Consider the following 18,733-nt stretch of genomic DNA (forward strand, 5'->3'; position numbering starts at 1 on the left):
GCAGTTACAGCTGCCACGCCCTCGGCTACTCATCACCCGTGCGCGGCCACCTCACTCCCTGACACCTCCCTGTAGTGAGGCACTGTGCTAAGCACCCCCCGCCCCGACGACCAGTCTCAGCAACAAGGGAGATGCGGGCAGCTGGTCTAGACCTGGCCCAAGCTGGCTGGGGCACCGCCAGGACCAGTGGCCGGGCTCCCCGTCCCGTGAGGGGGGCGCGGGACACCCCGGGATCTGTCGAGGCCCCCCTCCACTGCCAAGAAGCATGTCCTGAACAGAGTCCACATCCACAGCAGCCGTCGGTTGCTAAGCTCCAGAATCTTCTGGGTGTTTTGCTAGGGAGGGGGTGGGGGCAGAAGCCATGCCATACAACCCCTCTAGTTATACCTGATAAAATTCCAAATTAGAAAGCCTGGTGCTGTCACCACCCAGTGTCACCTGCTCTGCCACACAGCCAAGCTTATGAGGAAACAACTCCCCGCGCCGAGCACCCCACTATCGCCGTGAGAGTCGCCGACTCAAGTCTGGGCCGTGAAGGCGCCGCTCTCGGTTAAGCTGGCGAGTGCAGCATGTCCCACAGGTGACCAGGGCCCCGCAGCGGGGGGAGGGGGCTCAGTGCTGTCAGCAGACAGGAGCCCCGCACCGCAAAGAAAGGGGAAGGGGGCTCACCCCCCGCCTGTGCTGCTGGGTGATGGCGCCCCATTGCCCCCAGCACTGCGAGACACTCCCCCCGCCCCACAGCGGCCCCCCTACCCTTTTCTACAAGCTGCCTCCAGCGCCGGGCCCACTCGGTGAGCTGCTGCGCGTATGCCTTCTCGATGCGCGCCCGTTCGTGCAGGCAGTTCATGAGGTCGCTGCACAGGCGGTGGCCGTCGTCGATCCGCTTCACCGTCCGCTTGTAGTTCCCCACCTAGGAGACAGAAGCACCCGGTGAGGTGGGGGACCCCTCCTGGGACCGGGGCAGGCCCGACCCCCACAGCTGCCCGCACAGCCTCCGTGCCAGCCGGGCTCGTCCACTCTCCCACTCAGAAGGTGCCCTGCATCGGTAAATGACAAGCTCCCCATTTTTATTACTGGCAGTAACATTAATAAAAAAAAAAATCAAAGCTGAATAACCACCTGGCCAGTGTCCGGGCCAGGGAGGGAGAGAGACCAGCACAGGCAGGGCTGTGCTGGAGGGAAGGGGTGCTGAGGGTGCCCAGAGGGCATCTCGTGGTCCACCTCTCGTGGACAGAGGGGTCAGGGACGGCTTCCCGGAGCGAGTGAGGTCTGACTAGAGAGATTTTAAAAAATAATAATTTAGTGGCTCAGATTTAAATGGTCTTATAATTAATATTACAGAATTGGCTAAAGACCTTTTGACCACCACTGGTCCAAACAGGTTTCAGGTGCCTTCCGCTTTATCATCTTCCCGTGCTGGGTTTTATCACTTCCCGATGACAGCACTGAACACTCTCCCACTTCCTGAGCACCTACTATGTGCCAGGCACCACAGCAGGTGTTTTGCACCTGCAAATACTGCCCTGTCCTGTCGAGTGGGAAGAAGATGAGAAAACCAGGGCTTGAGGATGACCTAGGTCACCTAGATCGTGGGGCAGCAGCTGAAGGCCGCGTCTCAAACAGCTCAGGCAGGCGCAGGCTCTTGTCCGCTTTGCCCAGGGTTTAAGGTGAGTCTGGACTACGTTCCCTCACATGTGAGAAGAGAGGCTAGCTCGTCTAAATCATCAAATATAAAAGAAGAATTGAAAAAGTATTAGTGGCTGCGCTGGAGTGAGAGTCTCAGCAGTGCGGACACTGGGCGCTGTAGGACACGTGGCTGAGAGACGATCCATTCCATTTCAACCCTTTCTCCCTACTCTCTTCGAAATCTTAATCAACTTTTACCAATTTTACCGTTTCTGAAGGTCTGTATGCCTGGCTGATCCCTCTCCTATTTCATCCCGGTTTAGACTCAGTCTGGAAGGTCCTGCAGAACAGAGGACTAGGTCCCGTTCCAACACAGGGGACAGTCCTCACACTCCCGGGCCGGTGGCAGAGACCAATGGCACAGCCTACTTAACTCTGGTTTACCAAGAGTTCAAACTACCTGAGTTTCTCCTGCCCCACGCTGAATGAACTGAGGGGGGGTGGGCAGTGGTGAAGTCCTTGCAGAGGGACAGAACACGTGGGCCCCAGAGGGGGATGGGCAACGGGGGCGGGGGGGGGACTCTGGCCCCTGAGGAAGGGCTGTTGCTGAGGCCGGTGAGAACCCCACCGCCGTGGGAACCAGCAAGGACCCTGGAGGTCAGGTGGCCGCTACTGGCCAAGACACACACCCTTCGGCCCCTTCCAGCAGCGCCGGTCTTCAGCAAGGCAGCAGCAAGCATTTCACAACCAGCTGGAAGTGACACCGAGTGCTCGCCCAAGTGCTCGCCTCCCTTTAAAATAGGGCCCTGCTGTCATTTTGAAATCTACAGCAGGATAAAAAACAAAAAAAAAAAAACCCATAACCAACAGAACGCAACTCTGTGTTGCCGGGTTGGCAGCCAGAAGGGCTAAGGTGATCACAGATCGATTCAGGCTTGACGGGCGAGGTGAAGCCGTGACGCAGAGCTGGCTCTCACCCTGCTGTCGCCAACACCACCCAAACGGGTAATCGAGATGGCAGCACGCTGGCTCTCCACAAACCCGCCCCCCTTGCTCTGCTTTTCGAAGGCCTTGTAAACAAATTTTAGAGAAAAGAAGAGGGTGTCTGCTCAGAAGGCACACGCTGGCACAGCCCATCAGCACGACCGCGGCTGCTGCTCACACTTAAGGACGACTCCTAAAATCTGAAAAGCAGCAAGGAATGCAGGCGGGACGTTTCCAGAATCATGTGTTCTGGGTTTAAAGGCTGGCTGCTGTGACCACCGCGGGGCCAAGGGGAGAAGGGAGTGCTCATGACAACGGCCACTGAGACACTCTAGGAGCATCTGCCCCACGGGGCTTTGCTCCACGAAAAGGCTCCATATGGGCTCCAGACGCCTGTCCCTTCAGTCCACACCCCGGGACATTCGTCAGGTATCACCGTTAACATCTCCACCAACTACCCAGTGACAGGGTGCTGGGGCCTGCCCCCTCCCCTGACCAAGGTCCCGGTGGCCAGACTGCTGACAGCTGTTTCTCTAAAATGAAATGCAATCTACATACGGCAAAAGTCGCACTGCACGGGCACAGCGAGAGCAGTTCAGATGCACGTGTACCGTGTATGACCAACACCGTATCAAGGTGCGGAAACTTCCATCTCCCTGCCTTGTCCCCCGTGCCCCCTTGCGGCCAGTCTCTGGCCCACACAGCCCTGGCAACAACCGATCTGATTTGCGTCCCTCGTAGGGGCAAAGGGCAGGCCGCCCCAAGTCAGGCCACTTTGGTACGTTAAAAGCAACCAAACCCCAACAGATTCAGGAAAAGCTCTTTGCTCCCCGGCCTCCTCTGCCTAAAGAGAATCTGGATTGAGGACCGGCTCCAGGAAGAAGGCTATCACCACAGATAACGTTAGTCTGTGGGCTAGGCGTGGTGCACAGGGAAGAGCCCAGGAAGGCCTCTCTGAGCAAAGTTCTCTCCGTCCCATTGTCTCCCAGCAGCTCAGCAAACATTTGTCTACCATACGTTTACTCTCTTTCATTCACCTGTGAATTCTGTCCCTTCCCTTTGAAGTCCCAGACCCCTGTCCCCTTCTCCTTAGCTCAGGATGGCACACCCACCTCACTCTGCCTGTCTCTGGGATACGCCATGTCTGTGTGGAGTCCCCACAGGTACAAATGAAATTCTATCTTCTTCGGTTAATCTGCCTCATGTCAATTTGATTCTTAGTCCAGCCAGAAGGACCGTGAAGGGGACAGGAAACTCTTCCGCCCCACCACCCTTCACCAAGATGTCCGGGATAAATGGAACCACGCGGCATGTGGCCTGGCCTTGAGCCTGATACAGGTCATTGTCTAGTGCAGTACTTGATTCCTTTTCACTGCTAAGAGCCATTCTACTGTACAGCTAGACTGCCATGTACTTGTCTGCCCTTTCCTCCTGTTGAAGGACGCTGGGGTTGTTTTCAGTTTGGGGCAATTATAAGTAAAGAAGCTAGAAGGATCCCCGGGCAGGGCTGTGTGTGGACCCAGGTTCTCACTCCTCTCGGGCAAACACTTAGGAGGGGAATCGTTATACGATAATATAGGGGAATCTAACTTTATAAGAAATCGCCAAACTGTGACCCCAAGTGGCCGCACACATCGTGTCCCCAGCTGCGGTGCACGGGCGTTGCCACCACTCTGTGCTCTCCTGGCACTTGGCGCCGCGTCAGGTTTATTTTTGGAATATTTTGCCATTTTGTTTAGTATGTGGCAGTCGTCTCACTGAGATTTTAATTTGCACCTTCCTAATGTCTAATGATGCTGAGAGGTTTTTCTCGCTCCTGTCTGCCACCCATATGCCTTCTCTGATAGAGCCTGCTCTCCTTGTTTCAATACATTTAAAAAATTGAGGAATAATGCTGACTGGTTCTTGAAGTGTGAGAAAAGTTGATGTGCAAATATGTGACAAATTGATGGTATGTTAAAGTGTGGATGTATATGGTTAGCTATCTTTGCTTTACCAGTTTTATAGTTTAAAAGTTCCTTTCTTTTTTCTTTTTTATATATTTTTTTAATGTTTCTATTCATTTTTGAGAGACAGAGAGAGACAGAGCACAAGGGGGTTGGGGCAAAAAGAGAGGGAGACACAGAATCTAAAGCAGGCTCCAGGCTCCGAGCTGTCAGCACAGAGCCCGACTCGGGGGCTTCAACTCACAGACTGTGAGATCATGACCTGAGCTGAAGTTGTATGCTTAACCGACCGAGCCACCCAGGTGCCGTTCTCGCTTGTTTTTTATTTTTTTATTATTTTTTTTTAATGTTTTATTTATTTCTAGGAGAGAGAGAGAGAGACAGCATGAGCAGGGGAGGGTCAGAGAGAGAGGGAGTCACAGACTGAAACAGGCTCCAGGCTCTGAGCTGGCAGTCAGCACAGAGCCTGACGCGGGGCTCGAACCCACGAACCATGAGATCATGACCTAAGTGAAAGTCAGACGCTTAACCGACTAAGCCACCCAGGCACCCCTCTTTTGCTTTTTAAAACACTGGTTTGTTTTGAGACAGCCAAATGGCAAATTAACTTAATGCAGAAATTTAAAAAATAAACAAGATTTCTTCCAAGTCTTATTATCAGTCGATTTATTCACAGAAAGTCCATTTTAAAAACTAGGGTCTGAGGCCACCTATGTTCCTAACTTCCTCTAAATTCAGGCTCACCCCCTCAGATACCAAGATACTAAAGACAGACGCTCACCACACGTGCCTGGGTGCAGGGCTGGGACACCCCCCTTCCTCAGGGAGATGCCCAGCCAGGGGGAGGGGTGAGAGGCGGGGAAGGTTTACTGGAGGCAACATCCAAACTAAATTTTCAAGGACCAGCAGGATGGTGGCCAGGTTAAAGGCGACGAGAGGGACATGTCTGGAGAAGGAGAACAGTGTTGGCGACAAGCTTCGCCAGCAAGGAGGCCGAGGGGGGTGGGGTGCTGGCCACAGGCGTGGAACGTGGAACACAGAATGAAAGGGAATGACTGGCCATTTGGACGGGGCGGGGGGGGGGGGGTTGGGTGCAGCTGGGGGTGAGGGACATCAGATGTGGAGAAATCTCGAGGGTAAGGCATCCATCCTGAAGGCTGCCACACTCAGGGACTGGGGTGGGGGTGCGGTTTCAGGAGGGCGGAGCTCCCGGAGGAGGGAGCGAGGGTGGCCTCCTCAGGCAGGGGCCTCTGCAGAGAGGACAGACAGCGGGAAAGCAGGAAAAGGGACCGCTCTGTCTGCCGGGTGGCAGGTGGGGACAGGATCCCAGTGGCCAGGCACCTGGGGGGGGGAGGGGGGGAGGCTGCAGTTTGTGCAGACTGGGCTTGGAAAGAGAACCACCACCTTTCTGGAGTCTTCCAGAAGCCACTCTCCTACCCCTCCTCCTCCCCACCAAGCTCGCTGTCCTCCAGGGAATCCGAATCACTCCATCCTCTCTCCACCCACAATTCCCTACCCCGGGGCCTGGGGCCCCTCGCAGCCAGCCCCCCTCTCCCCTTCTGTAAGTCTGACTCCTCTGGTTGTCCTCCACCCCAGGCGCTGAGAATCCAGCGACAGACACACCCTGGATTTACAGGCAGCTGAGCCGAGGCTGGAGGTGCAGGAACGTCTGCGCAATTGGGAATCAGAACAGAGACGGCGGGCTCTGTCCAAACCCCAGCAGGCTTATAATTACCCGGGCGCCGGGAGGGACTGTTCAAACAGGTCACACCAGTGACTCGTTCGTCCTCTGGGTGGAAACAGCCTGGAACTGCCTCTCACAAGGACAAGGCACAATGCCTGCTTCTCTGACCTTACAGCCAACTGGTCTGGGCCGAACCCTTTCTGCGGAACAAGGTGGCCAAAGGCCACAGGAAAGCAGGAAGCAGCGCAGTGAGATCTCAGGCTCCCGGGCCGGTGACAGGGCGCATGAAGGCAGCCCTGCAGCTCCTCCAAGCCCCCCATCTGCCGGTCCCCCAGCGCCAGGGCTGGGCCCCAGTGCAGCCTCAGCCACCATCACCCACGTTAGCTGCCGGCCATCGGGTCAGACAGAGGAATCTCCAAGGTACCACATCCGGGTCACGTCAAGTACACCTTCCATTTTATTCTTTGGACCCTCCTCTTTGGTTGTCACCCACTAGCTGTCACAGACAAATGACCTGAGCGCAGCCAGAGGCCCCAGTGAGAGCAGAAAGAGGCTGGTCGCCCCAAAGCTCACCCTCTCCTACCCTGCGCTGCCTCCGCCTCCTCAGCCTCCTCCTGCCTGTGACTCATCTCAACACTACCAACGATCCCAGCAGACTTGGGAGCCCCCCGGGGACCCAGGGGGGTGCTGGCAGAGTGAGGGAGCGGCAGCCTGTGCCCTGGAACACCGTGCCCTCCCCCAGCCAGTCCCTGTGTCCCTGCCCCCAGGCAGCTTTACTTCCTGCGGTCCGAGCTGTGCAGGCCAGAGCCTGCAGCGCCCAGGACACCAACCCCCAAATACTGTGCCTCGGTCACTGTGCCCTACAGGCATAGCGGAGGGCGTGGACCTTTGTCTTCCTCATTCACGGCTCTTTCCCCCTGCCTTCCACTGGGTCTGGGTCTGGCACTCAGTAAGAAGGTAAGGTAGGACCAGAGAGTGACAAGAAAACCAGGTGACTTCGGGCTGGGCAGGATCCTTAAACAAAACTTCGAAAGTCAAAGTTGTGCGCTTTTATACATGCGTGTGTATGTATGTGAATACGTTTTATTGCATCAAAAGTTAAGAAGGATTTCTGTTCAGCAACCAAGGCCACGGCCAAAATTAACAGACTGCAAACATCGTTTCCCAATCTGCTGGGGCTAAATTGACAGCACACTAGACTGGAATATCCCAGAAGTCCTCTCTGTCAACATGAGAAAGACAGGCCCCGAGGGAAGTCAGGCAAAAGGTATGAACAGGCAACTTCAGAGAGAAGCGAAGTCCAAAGGGCTGACACACACTCGTGTGACTTAGGGGAACGCTCATGATCTCAAGGTTCCTCACCCGACAAACCGGCAAACCCCAGAGCATGGGAACCGCCAAGTGGGGGTGTGTGTGTGCAGGGGGCATATGACATATGGGACCTTGACTGTATACACTGGGGGAAGCCAACCTGAGAACAACCAGGCAGTAATGAAGTCATTAAGCAGACACATGCCCTGTGAGGACCTGGCAATTTTGTTTCTGAGCCATACCCCCACAGAAAGGTTCCCTTGTGCAGTGGGCACGCGGGAGTCTTCTCCCCCGGAATGCGTGGGTGAATGTGGGGGACACGCCAGGAGGAGCGAGCAGTGGGGAGAAGTGCAGGCCTGGCTCCAGACCTTGCAGTCTGCACGGACCTTACGAACAGTGCGGAAAAGGAAACAGAATAGCAATGGCGGGGAGCATGATGGCCTTGGTGTGGATTAAAAACAGCTGCACACAGGGGCGCCTAGGGGGCTTGGTCGGTTAAGCGTCCGACTGTGGCTCAGGTCATGATCTCATGGTTCATGGGTCTGAGCCCCACGTCGGGCTCTGTGCTGACAGCTCGGAGCCCAGAGCTGCTTCGGATTCTGTGTCTCCCTCTCTCTCTGCCTCTTCCCTGCTAGCACACGGTCTCACTCTGTCTCTCAAAAATAGATAAATGTTAAAAAATTTTTTTTTTGTAAACAGCTGCACACAAAGCAAGGCTATCAGGTTTACGGGAACCCGGGCTAACACAAGCCATGATGTTAGAGAAGGGAAGGGACTAGCGTCAAAGGCAGGGAGGGAGATGGGGAAGGATGCGGGCTTTGGGCGCCACCCTACCTACCTACCTCTCTCTGGAGGCTCAGCTTGTCCTCCCCAGCGGGGCTTCCCTGACACCAGCTGTCCCCGGGGAACCACCAGGAGGGCGCGGCTGCATCACCCGCACTGGCAGACAGGTGGGACCAGTTCCCCACCACCGGCTCCTGCGTGCTCATCCACCTGGGGGCCACGAGAGCCCTTCCGAACACCGTCCCCATGGCCTGCAGCCACTGCTCGGCCCACATGGGTCGCGATTGTGCATGTTAGCCTCCCTGCCCCAGCTGGGCTGCAAGCCGCTGGCAACAGGCACCACACGCTGGGTGTCCTCAGCAGCAGCAGCAGCAGCATCACAATAGGGCATGTCAATGCAGTGCCTGGCATTGTGCTCACAGCTCCACCCCTGTCCCCGCATTCAATCCTGTGACCATCCTCAGCAGTGCATACTATTCATGTTCCCATTTCATAGAAAAGGAAACTGAGATCTAAAGAGGCAGAGTCACCTGTGATCACGCAGCCAGAAAAAGGAAGAGCCCACCTTCCAGAACCTTCCGCAGGCTGAGAAGAGAGTAAAGCCAAGACTTAACGAGTCAGTGTTAGGTGATGTGTGTGTTTCCAACCAGCCCCACGGGTCCTGGGAAGGCCACAGACAGAGTTCAAGACTGAGAAGTAATGTATGGGCCCTGCTCCTGATTCCCCTGTGTGCCGCTGGGGCACGTCGGGAACCCCAAAACTGTCAACTACTGCGACCTCTTGCCAAAGATGACCTTGACTTCACCCTCAGAGGGCTTGTGCCTTTTAATCTGAGACCCTGGAGGCCCAGGCACCACAGCTGCTCCTTGTACGTCCTGGAAAGACAGGTTCAAGGGTAAGCCAGCTGCGCCAAGCTGACCGGACAGAAGGGAAAGCCCTTGGTGGTGTCCCTCATGGAGTCAGAATCCAGCATTTTATCCAAAGCTGATAAAGCACACGGAGAGGCTCCGGGATGTTCTGAAAGGCAAGGATGAAAGATGACCTGTTGGGATTCCTTAATTACAGTCCCGCAGACGGTGGGGAGGCCGGCGAGGCTGGCTGGACGAGCTTGTTGCCCGGTTTGAGTCCCCCAGCCCCCAGCCCGCTCTGACGCGGCCGCCTCCCAGGAGGGAGAGGGAAAGATCTGGGCCTGCCCCAAAATAAATGACCTTGTGTGGATCTCTTTCCCCACATTTCTATTCCTTCAGCTGTAAGGTGGAGGAGGAAGGGATTTCGTAAGGACTAAACACACCGGGCGAGGCAGGGGGCTCTTCCCTTAGCCGGGCTCAGGCATCACTACACGAGACCTGGCCATTTCTGCACGCTGTCCACTGAGGGGTACGGTTAGAGGACCTCCCAGGGGCCTTCTCGATGGGAGGACTTCTAAAGGAAGAGCCTGTGATGCTACCAGCTGGCTGGCTACCCCCCTCCCCCCCAGTAACTCAGCTTTTGAGAGCCCAGCACCACCCTCTTGCCACACACCAGTGTGTCGTGAACACCTAACCGTGCGCCAAGAGCTACGTGAGGGACGAGGGATACGATGGTGAGCAAACTGTTGTGGTCCCGGCCTTGCTGGGATTTGTGGTCAGATAAATAACACAGTTACAGACAGTGACGAGTTCTGGAAGGAACACTCTGGGTCCTCAGGGCTGCCTGAAGGAAAGCATGTTTCTGGCAAGAGCAGAAGAGAACTCTGAGGTGCAAGGCTGCTTCCTGAAGGCTGGAGGCAGGGTATCAAGGCCACTGCAGAGCACGAGCCACAGGAGCCACCACGCCCTCGGGAGCTCCCCCCCTCCCCCGCCACCCCCGTATGGACACCTGCAGCTGCAGGCGCAAATGCAGTAACACGGCGGGCGTCAAGGGTGGCTACCCGCCCCTGCAGGCCAGGCACACACAGGGCACTCCGTGATGTGCTCTGATGCCCGGACGCTGCTGGAGCAGAATCCCAGCCCCACGCACACAGGAAGGGAAGTTGCTAAGCGCTCAGCTGGAGACACGGGGAATGAATAGCGCATGATCCTTTCCGTACCAAGTTCTTAATCCAGGGAGCCGTTCCCACTCTCCTCGCGGAGACTGAAGGGAGTGGACTGCTGGAGCGCTGCCAGAGACTACCTCCAGGGACGACAGATGTCACTAACACTTGTGCCGATCTGGAGAGAGCCATTTAAGCACAAACCAGCAGGAGAGCCCCGCGGCCGCTTCACTTACGCTGACAAGGCTTTCTGCCAAACCCAGGGTCCGAGTTAGTTCAGCCCCAAGTCCACCCATGTCCTGGGCAGGCCAGAAGGGCTCCAGGCCTGGGTCTGGGGGCGCTGCCATCCCCCCACCCACGTGCCCAGCAGGGCGCACGGCAGATGCCAGGTCCCGCACACTGAGGAAGGCCCCGGCCCGGCCCCTCCTCTGAACCCTCCTTTCCACTTCAGGGCTGTGCGATCCGCTGGGCGCTTGAAAGCACCAGGGAGAGAGGAGTACTTTGGAAAACCCTCGGGTCTGCGCCTGCTTTCAAGCTGTGCCCTGGCACTTCTCGTGTCTACAGGGTCCCAGCTCTCCCTCCGGCCCACCCACCGTCTGGGCTCCCAACCCCCCCTGCGCCGGAGCCAGAGGTGAGGAGCTCCTCACCGTGCTCCCCTGAGCCACCACCTGGACCAGCCTAACCTCCCCGGGCTCCCCATCCTCAGACCAGGATGATGCCACGTAGCTGGCAAGGGCTCTCGGAGGGCCACAGACCCAGTCCCTTGCGGGCCGGCTGCCTGCTGTCCACAGCCGCCTCCGTGAGCCTGGCCTGCGCTCTGGCTGCCTCCCACCCAGCGCCAGGCCCCTCACGGCCCCGGGGCCTCACTCGGGTCCTAGCTCCGGTTTTCAGCTCTCGCTCCCAGTGCTGATCGGCCCTGCTGGCCGTGCCTGGAACTGTACTCAGCAAGCAGGCCGGTGAAGAAAATGAGGCTCATGCCCTGCAAAGGCACCCTGTGTTGCTGGACAGTTTCGGAGCCCAGATCCCAGCCCTCAACAACGTGAGAGATCAACCGCGTTATCCATCTTTAGATGTCCCAAATGACGAACTGAGAAAGGAAGACACAGCATCCCAGAAATCCCAGTTCTCAGGCCTAACTCCAAAGGCAGAACACCTAATGTGGAGGGGAAGGATGTGTTTTACTATTTAAAAAAATTTTTTTAGACAAGAGTGTGAGCAAGGGAGGGAGGGCAAAGAGAAAGAGAGGGAGGGAGGGAGACACAGAATCTAAAACAGGCTCCAGGCTCTGTGCTGTACACAGAGCCCAATGTGGGGCTCGAACTCATGAACCATGAGACTATGACCTGAGCCGAAGTCGGATGCTACCAACTGAGTCACCCAGGCGGCCCCCCCTTTTTTCTAAATTTTTTTAATGGTTATTTATTTTTGAGAGAGAGACAGAGTGCGAGCAAGGGAGGGAGGGCAGAGAGAGAGAGGGGGGGGATAAGTATATATTTAAACAAAGTTATTTTAGAGCTGAACTCCTCCTTAAGGGTGGCCAGCTAGGTTTCCTGGGCTCTGTGCCCTCAGCATGCACTGCTTAGATGTCAGACAAGGCCCAGCGACACCCATGGACTTGTCCCCGAGTGCAGCACATGCCCCATCTGCAAGCCATTGCCCCTAAGACTCCATGCTGGCGCTCACACATGCTCACCTTCAGCCAAGTGCCCAGGAAACAGCGCGAGGACACGGCTGTCCAGTAACCAGGTCACGACCCTCCCGGAGTCTCCGTCACACTCCAGGTAGGCGCTGGGCGAGGGCACTCCGCTGCCGTAAGAGCGGCCACTGACCTGGCTCGTGAGCCGGTCTCCCCAGGGGTGTAAGCGGGGGCTCGCAGAAGCCTGGCAGCTGTTGCCGGAAACTCTAACAGTGGAAGGAGGCGGGGACGGTCAGAGAGCTGTCTGACAGCAGGTGAACCCCTGGGGACAGAGCCAGTTACCCGGTGCGGAAACTGCCGGACTGCCAGGGTTTCTCCAGGTGGTGCCCCCTTCCTTCCGTGCCCGTCCCCTCCCCAAAGCCTGCTTCCACGGTACCCGACCCCTCCCTGAGTCCCCCGCCTCCGAATCCTGGCTCTACCTTCATGATTCCTGTTACCACCCTGCACAAAGCCCGCACCCACACGCGCACGCATGCACACGCACACACAGGACCACGGACTCCCTCACCCCAGCTCCAAGCCTGGGCCCCTCAGCGCCAGCTCCCAAACATCCGCATACAAGTGTCTCCATGGAGCTGAGCCAGCACAGCCTAAGTGGGCACTCAGGAGCCCGCCAGCTCTGAAACTGTGTAGTTCATTTTGTTTCCTGAGAAGAAGGGGAAAACGTTTGATCTTGCACGGCTTCAACAAGCTACTTTGGCATCACTGAAATCAAAAGAGAAAATAACTGATCTTGAGCGGACTCACTGGACAGCAAAGCACCTTGGCTGTGCAATTCTCTCGAGGAACAGCTCTTTACTGGCATCTAGCCGGGAGGAACGAGCCCATTCCCATGTATGAAGCAGAGGAGGCGAGGCCGCCACACGCACCCCCCGTGCTCCGGAATCCCTGGCCCCGGCCCTGCGGTGGCTGTCTATAATCCCTGCCACCATCCCGGGAGGAAAGGCCCGTCAGGGAACCTGGGCAGCCTCTCCCTGCTCTGACCCCAAAGGGTCACACACTAGCGAACGGTGGTGCCAGCGTCTGACCACACAGCACTTGGCATCTTCACACTGAAGCAGAAGCATTCAGTATGTGGCACTTGGAGCAAAGGGACACTTCTCTTCCATAACGAGCTCCTGGGAGGCTGAGAGCCGAGGCGAGAGGGCGGTTCTAGAGGCAGCGCCTGGGCCCAGGCCCCGGCTCTACCACCAAACTCCTTATGGGAAGCTGGGCCCCAGCAAACCACCAGCACCCCAGTACCTCCACCTGTGAAGTGGAGACGACAATCTCAGAAGGCAGTTGTGAGGACAGAACAGCCTTACAAGCCTGGCCCAGAGCACGAGTGCGTTAAATGCTAGCCATTATCACTGTTTTCTTGTTTCTAAATTTTCCATTGTTGGCTAACATTCCTTTTAACAGGTTCTACTAAAAGTCCACAGACCCTAAGCACACAGCTTATGTGCACACAGCCAGATGACTTAGCAGCGAGTACACCCCCATGCATGGGACAGGGGGACAGAAAGACCCTGCTTGCCCGGAGCCACCTCTGACACAGCCCTGGTATACCCACTGCGGAGGACGGGGGGCAGTGGGGAGGCTCCTCTGCATCCTCACAGCGTTTGGTTTGGACCATTTAAAATGCACTTTATCTGTTTCATTCGTGCTGTGTCCCCAAGGCCTAGCACGGGGCCAAGCACATAGCACTGCTCTACAAATGTTCACTGAAAGCTTGATGTCTGCTCACTATTGTGGTTATTTGCACACATATTTTAATTCCAAATACTTCATTGTAAGCTAGCAGGTCTTATTACCCAGCGTTAAACCTCTTCCTTTCTCTGACTCATGCATTCAGTCGACAATCTGGGTCAGGCACCGTGCTAAGTCCCAGGTACCCAGGGGAGAATTCGAGAATGGAGGATGGTGTCCTGGCCCTCAGGTTCTCAGAGCCCAGAGGGAGAAGCACGTGGTGAGACTACACACCGGATGGGCCTGCGGGAAGGCCACCCAAGCCCTGCCAGGAGGCGTCAGGGAGGGCTGCCTGCAGAAGGAGCTGGAAGGAAATGGAGATCAAGCTGGAGGAGGAGGGCAGGCAGCGCCCTGTGGCCGGGGGGGGGGGGGGGGGGGGGGGGGGGGGTTGCCCGCAGCCGCCGCACACACTTAGGTCTTAGTGATGCTGACAAGCGTGGCTTCACTGCGGAGGTGACGTGGAAGGCCGCAGCTGCCACTCGGGGCAGGGAGCCACACAGGTTTGCTTTCCTGGACGAGCTGCCCGGGGTGGGGGTGGGGAACAAACTGAACACGGCACAGGGGAGGCCGGGGCCCTCATCCTCCATTGCGACGCAGCAGATACTGGTTTGCCAGAAAGAGCGAGCGAATGCGAAACTTTAGAAACTCTGGGGAACCTGTGGTGTGTCGCCAGGCTGCTGGGAGCGCGGCCCGAGCACAGTGGGGTCCCCAGGAAGTTGATGCACCCACAGACGGGCTGTCCTACGGAGGGGAACGCCGCCCAGGCCCGCGCAGGTTGGGGGTGGCCGGAGAACGAATGGAAGGGTCACGGCCACCGAGCAGCAGGGTGACTCATTTCCGTGCGCCTTGTGCCTCCACTCACGGCCCCCTGGCTGCCCTGTGACCACCGACGCGGCAGATGGCGGCTCCGGAGTCTGTGCTCACAAACTGTCAGCCCAGGGTCACGCACGGCGGCTGCCAATCAGGCTCCCAGTCTGGCTCCATAGAACCCACGCACGCGGGGCGCTGGCAGCTTCTAAGCATGTCACCCACAAAACTGGTCCGGGGGGATGGGGGAAGCGCGCCCATTCCCTGTGGATGGCTTTCCGGGCGGAACAGCGCTGCACCTGCAGGCGCCTCGCCTGAGACCCCGTCTCCACAGCCTGAGAGGGAGCTGCAGGGCGCCAGCTCTTCAGGCCTGACATTCCCAGAGTGTCTACAGCAAGACACAGAGAGCGGGGACAGGTCAGCCCAGCCTGGCTTCTCGGGGGAGGCGAGCTCTCACTGTGCATATTGGCCGGCGGCTGAGCAGGACCCCTGCCTCGGGGACGAAGAGGGTTCAGAGCCCAGCTTCTGAAATTGGCAGTGTGCCCTCCCAGCCCAGCCGCCAAGGGGCCCTCGGGGACCCAGGCAGCAGCAGGCCTCCGGGCGACAAACCCGCCATTTCGTGTGCAGAGCCCCCGAGGAAGCACCCCCACAACTCGCAGCCAAGGCTCTCTGTGCACCGGCCCCAGAGCCTACCAGAAGGACCAGAAGCAGAGCCTAGGAGCTGAGGACACGGTGGGAGGGGCCTCGGGCCCCTGGAGCGAGCCAGAGCCAGACGACTTGCCACAGGTAACTGGGCTGCCCCACCCCCGCCTCTGGGAAGGGACATGCTAGGCTCCAACTTGCTGAACAGGTCCCCTCGGCCCCAACCGACCCAACCCCAGGACTTCTCGCCTCCAAGAATCCAAGGCCTTCAGCCCTCTGCCAGGCCATGCTCACTCCGGCCTCCAGCCCTCACTCCAACCCAGCAGGCCACCCCCCTCCCTGCTCCCAACTCAAAGTCCAGCCCTTCCCACCCAAACAGCTTCCCAGGTGACCCCAGCCAGCGGGCTCTCCTCTGAGCACCATGACACCCAGAGGCAGACTGTGGCTTGGTCCCACGGCCCTCCGACCCCACGGGGGCCACCATCCACCCAGAGCCTTCCCCGTGGGGCTCCTCTTCTCTAAATGGCTTGCCATGTGCTGGGTAAGACACGAAGTATCCCCTCCAAATACCTACAAACACTTCCATTTGATATATGTCCCCGTGGGTGATCTGTCCTCCCACAGCTCAGGCCTTTGCGCTCATTCATGTAGCAAACACGGGCGTCCATAGCGAGTACCAATCCCGCCTTTCCTGCCCCTCCCCGGGGGGGCCCCGCTTCCGCCGTGCTCTCCAGCAAATCTTCCGTGATCTGGCCAGTGTCTGCCTCTTCCCACGGGAACTTACCTCCAGATGTCCCAGCCAGAGGCTCCTGGAGGGTGGGCCCCCGCCCCTCCCGTGCAGGCACACGGCCAGCATGCAGAAAAGGATTCTGGAATGACCCACTCCACTGAGTACCTTTCAGCGGAAAGGAGCAAGATTAAGCGTGAGGGCTTCTCCACCTCAAGACCGCAGGGCTTTGCTGAGATCTGTCCAGGTCTGTGGGTCACACCAGTGACAAGACGCCTTTCGTGGGAAAGAGGGACCCTGCGGGCAGCATGAAGAGCCGCACAGCGGGCTGTGTGCACCCATGCCACTCAGAGCCCAGCGGGGCAGGTTCACCCTGAGTAATCGCTCCTCCGTTCGGCGAACACCCATCCCGGAGGCACTGATTTATACAAGCTGCAAAGTAATTTCGGAGACAGCGTCCAAGATGAGCAGAGCCTGCCTAGAAAAGAAACCGTTTGCCTTAGCGTTCCTTGGGCAAAAGATGTTTCTGTCCACCGACGTGATTGCAGCTAAGAATTTAACACGGAGCCTGCGAGCTTAAATCAACGACAGGACTTGTTAAAGCCACTTGATTTAATATATGCTGACACTATATACTGGCAACTTCAACCTACTTTTTTTTACGGCAGCAGCTACAGGCTTCCATCGTGGCGCTGTATTTAGCTGCCTGATTTCTCCAGAGCGGTTTCTGCCATAGACTGGCGATTCAAACGACGCCGCCAGACGCACCCCGGAGGAACAGATGATGTGCTGCGTGTGTGCTGGCGACTCCCAGCTCCCACACGGGAGGGACAGAGCTCTCCGCCGGCATGTTTCCTGAAGCCCCTATACCGCTCTACGCATACTCATTCCTGAAACCCTCATGGCAATACTAGGATAGGTCCCATTTTTACCCCCATTTTACAGATTGGGCAACTGAGGCAAAGACAAATTCGTAACTTGCCCGGAGGACCCCCACCCTCCACCCCCACGCAGTAAGGGACGAGGCAGGAGTCGAGCTCAAGCCATGCATCTGAACCTGTCCCGGTGCCTTGCCCGGCCTATGGCGCACAAGGCCCACCGGGTGTGCCAGCCTCTCCCTGCGCCGCCAGCTGGCCCACGGCAGCTGTACCAGATGGTGCGCTGGCAAGGCCACGGCCTCCCTCCTGGGGGCAGCCAGCACCTACCTGCCTGCGGACCTGAACCTGCACATGGGGCAGTCCTGTACTGTCCCAGAGGCACCTGCGGCCTATAGTCTGCTTCACACAGTCCGCCACCACCCCCCAGAGCCCCCGGGCCACAAGAACGCGCCTCACCATGCCAGGAAGCCACTGCTGCGGTGTCTGGACTCCACCGTGACTCTGTCACCAGCCACCCCATCACTCTTGCTGCCTTCTGGGAAATGTTTCCCGAGGCAGGTGTAACTCTCTGGCTACTAAAATTTGAGATCTGGCCTGAATACCCACCAGGGAGGCTGCTACAAGCAGAGGGGTAATCAGACTCTCCCATTTCCCACTGTAGCTCCACGGGACCTAGCGCATAGTAGCTGCTCATGAAAATGGAGTATTCAGCTATAAGTCAACAATGACCTTTTGGCCAACGCATGGGAAAGAAAAGTGTTAACAGAATTTTGAGTTTCCTTGCTCACGTTTTTTAAAACTGGGCACCTGAGGGGCGCCTGGGTGGCTTAGTTGGTTAAGCGTCCGACTTTCACTTAGGTCACGATCTCGCGGTTCGTGGGTTCGAGCCCCGCGTCGGGCTCTGTGCTGTCAGCTCAGAGCCTGGAGCCTATTTCAGAGTCTGTATCTCCCTCTCTCTCTGACCCTCCCCTGCTCACGCTGTCTCTCTCTCTCTCTCCTAGAGATAAAAAAAAAATAAAAAATATTAAAAAAAAAACAACAAAAAAACTGGGCACCTGTGACCACTGTCTCTACTGCACAACAGCATCACATGATGTTCGCTCTCGGACAAAACCATACACCTCGTCGATCTCCAGATCTAAAAGTAATTCGTGCTCGTCCCCAGCAGACCCTGGTGCCCCCTCCTCGTCTCTCACCACTTGAGCCTCTGGCCTCTGGTGTCAGGGAAGCAGACGGATGCTGATGTCTGTATTTTCATTTCATCCTGCAGCTTCCCTGGAAGGCCAGTACCATCCCCCACTTTACTTTTTAAGCTTATTTACGTATTGGGAGGGGGGAGAGAGAGAGAGAATGCGTGTGTGCACAGGTGACCGCATGCATGCCAGTGGGGGAGGGGCAGAGAGAGAGCGCCAGAATCCCAGGCAGGCTTTTCACTGTCAGTGGCAGGACTCAAACCCACGAACTGTGAGATCATGACCCTGAGCCACAATCAAGAGCTGGACGCTTAACTGAGCCCCCAGGCCTCTCTCATCCCCCCTTTAGAGAGGAGACTCTGAGGCCCATATCAGTCAGGCCACTTGCCCGAAATCACACAGCTAGCGATGGCACAGCTGGGAACAGAACCCAGACCTTTCTAACTGCAAAGCCAGTGCTCTTTCCACGAAGCCCACAGCTGCCTAGAAAGTTCCATGGGGCGCCTGGGTGGCTTAGTCGGTTAAGCGTCCGACTTTCGCTTAGGTCATGATCTCGCGGATCGTGGGTTCGAGCCCTGCGTCGGGCTCTGTGCTGACTGCCAGCTCAGAGCCTGGAGCCTGTTTCAGTCTGTGACTCCCTCTCTCTCTGACCCTCCCCTGCTCATGCTGTCTCTCTCTCTCTCTCTCCTAGAAATAAATAAAACGTTAAAAAAAAAT

The 18,733-nt window shown here is 57.1% G+C and overlaps 1 protein-coding gene across 4 annotated transcripts in view; it reads right to left on the minus strand.

Moving 5' to 3' along the window:
* The window catches only part of PACSIN2 (protein kinase C and casein kinase substrate in neurons 2), a 136,776-nt gene that overhangs the window by 19,923 nt on the left and 98,120 nt on the right, over positions 1 to 18,733 (minus strand). For 2 of the 4 annotated variants that reach the window (XM_039235066.1, XM_039235074.1), the window contains exon 3: positions 754 to 910. In XM_039235066.1, the coding sequence (XP_039090997.1) occupies positions 754 to 910 (157 nt within the window). Of the gene's footprint in view, positions 1 to 753; positions 911 to 8,393; positions 8,645 to 18,733 lie in introns of those variants that run through there. The other 2 variants (XM_039235052.1, XM_039235059.1) reach the window with 2 other exon arrangements.

The sequence above is a fragment of the Hyaena hyaena genome, unplaced genomic scaffold (genome assembly GCF_003009895.1).
Source record: "Hyaena hyaena isolate Hyena2069 unplaced genomic scaffold, ASM300989v1 scaffold_4, whole genome shotgun sequence".
Taxonomy (NCBI): domain Eukaryota; kingdom Metazoa; phylum Chordata; class Mammalia; order Carnivora; family Hyaenidae; genus Hyaena; species Hyaena hyaena.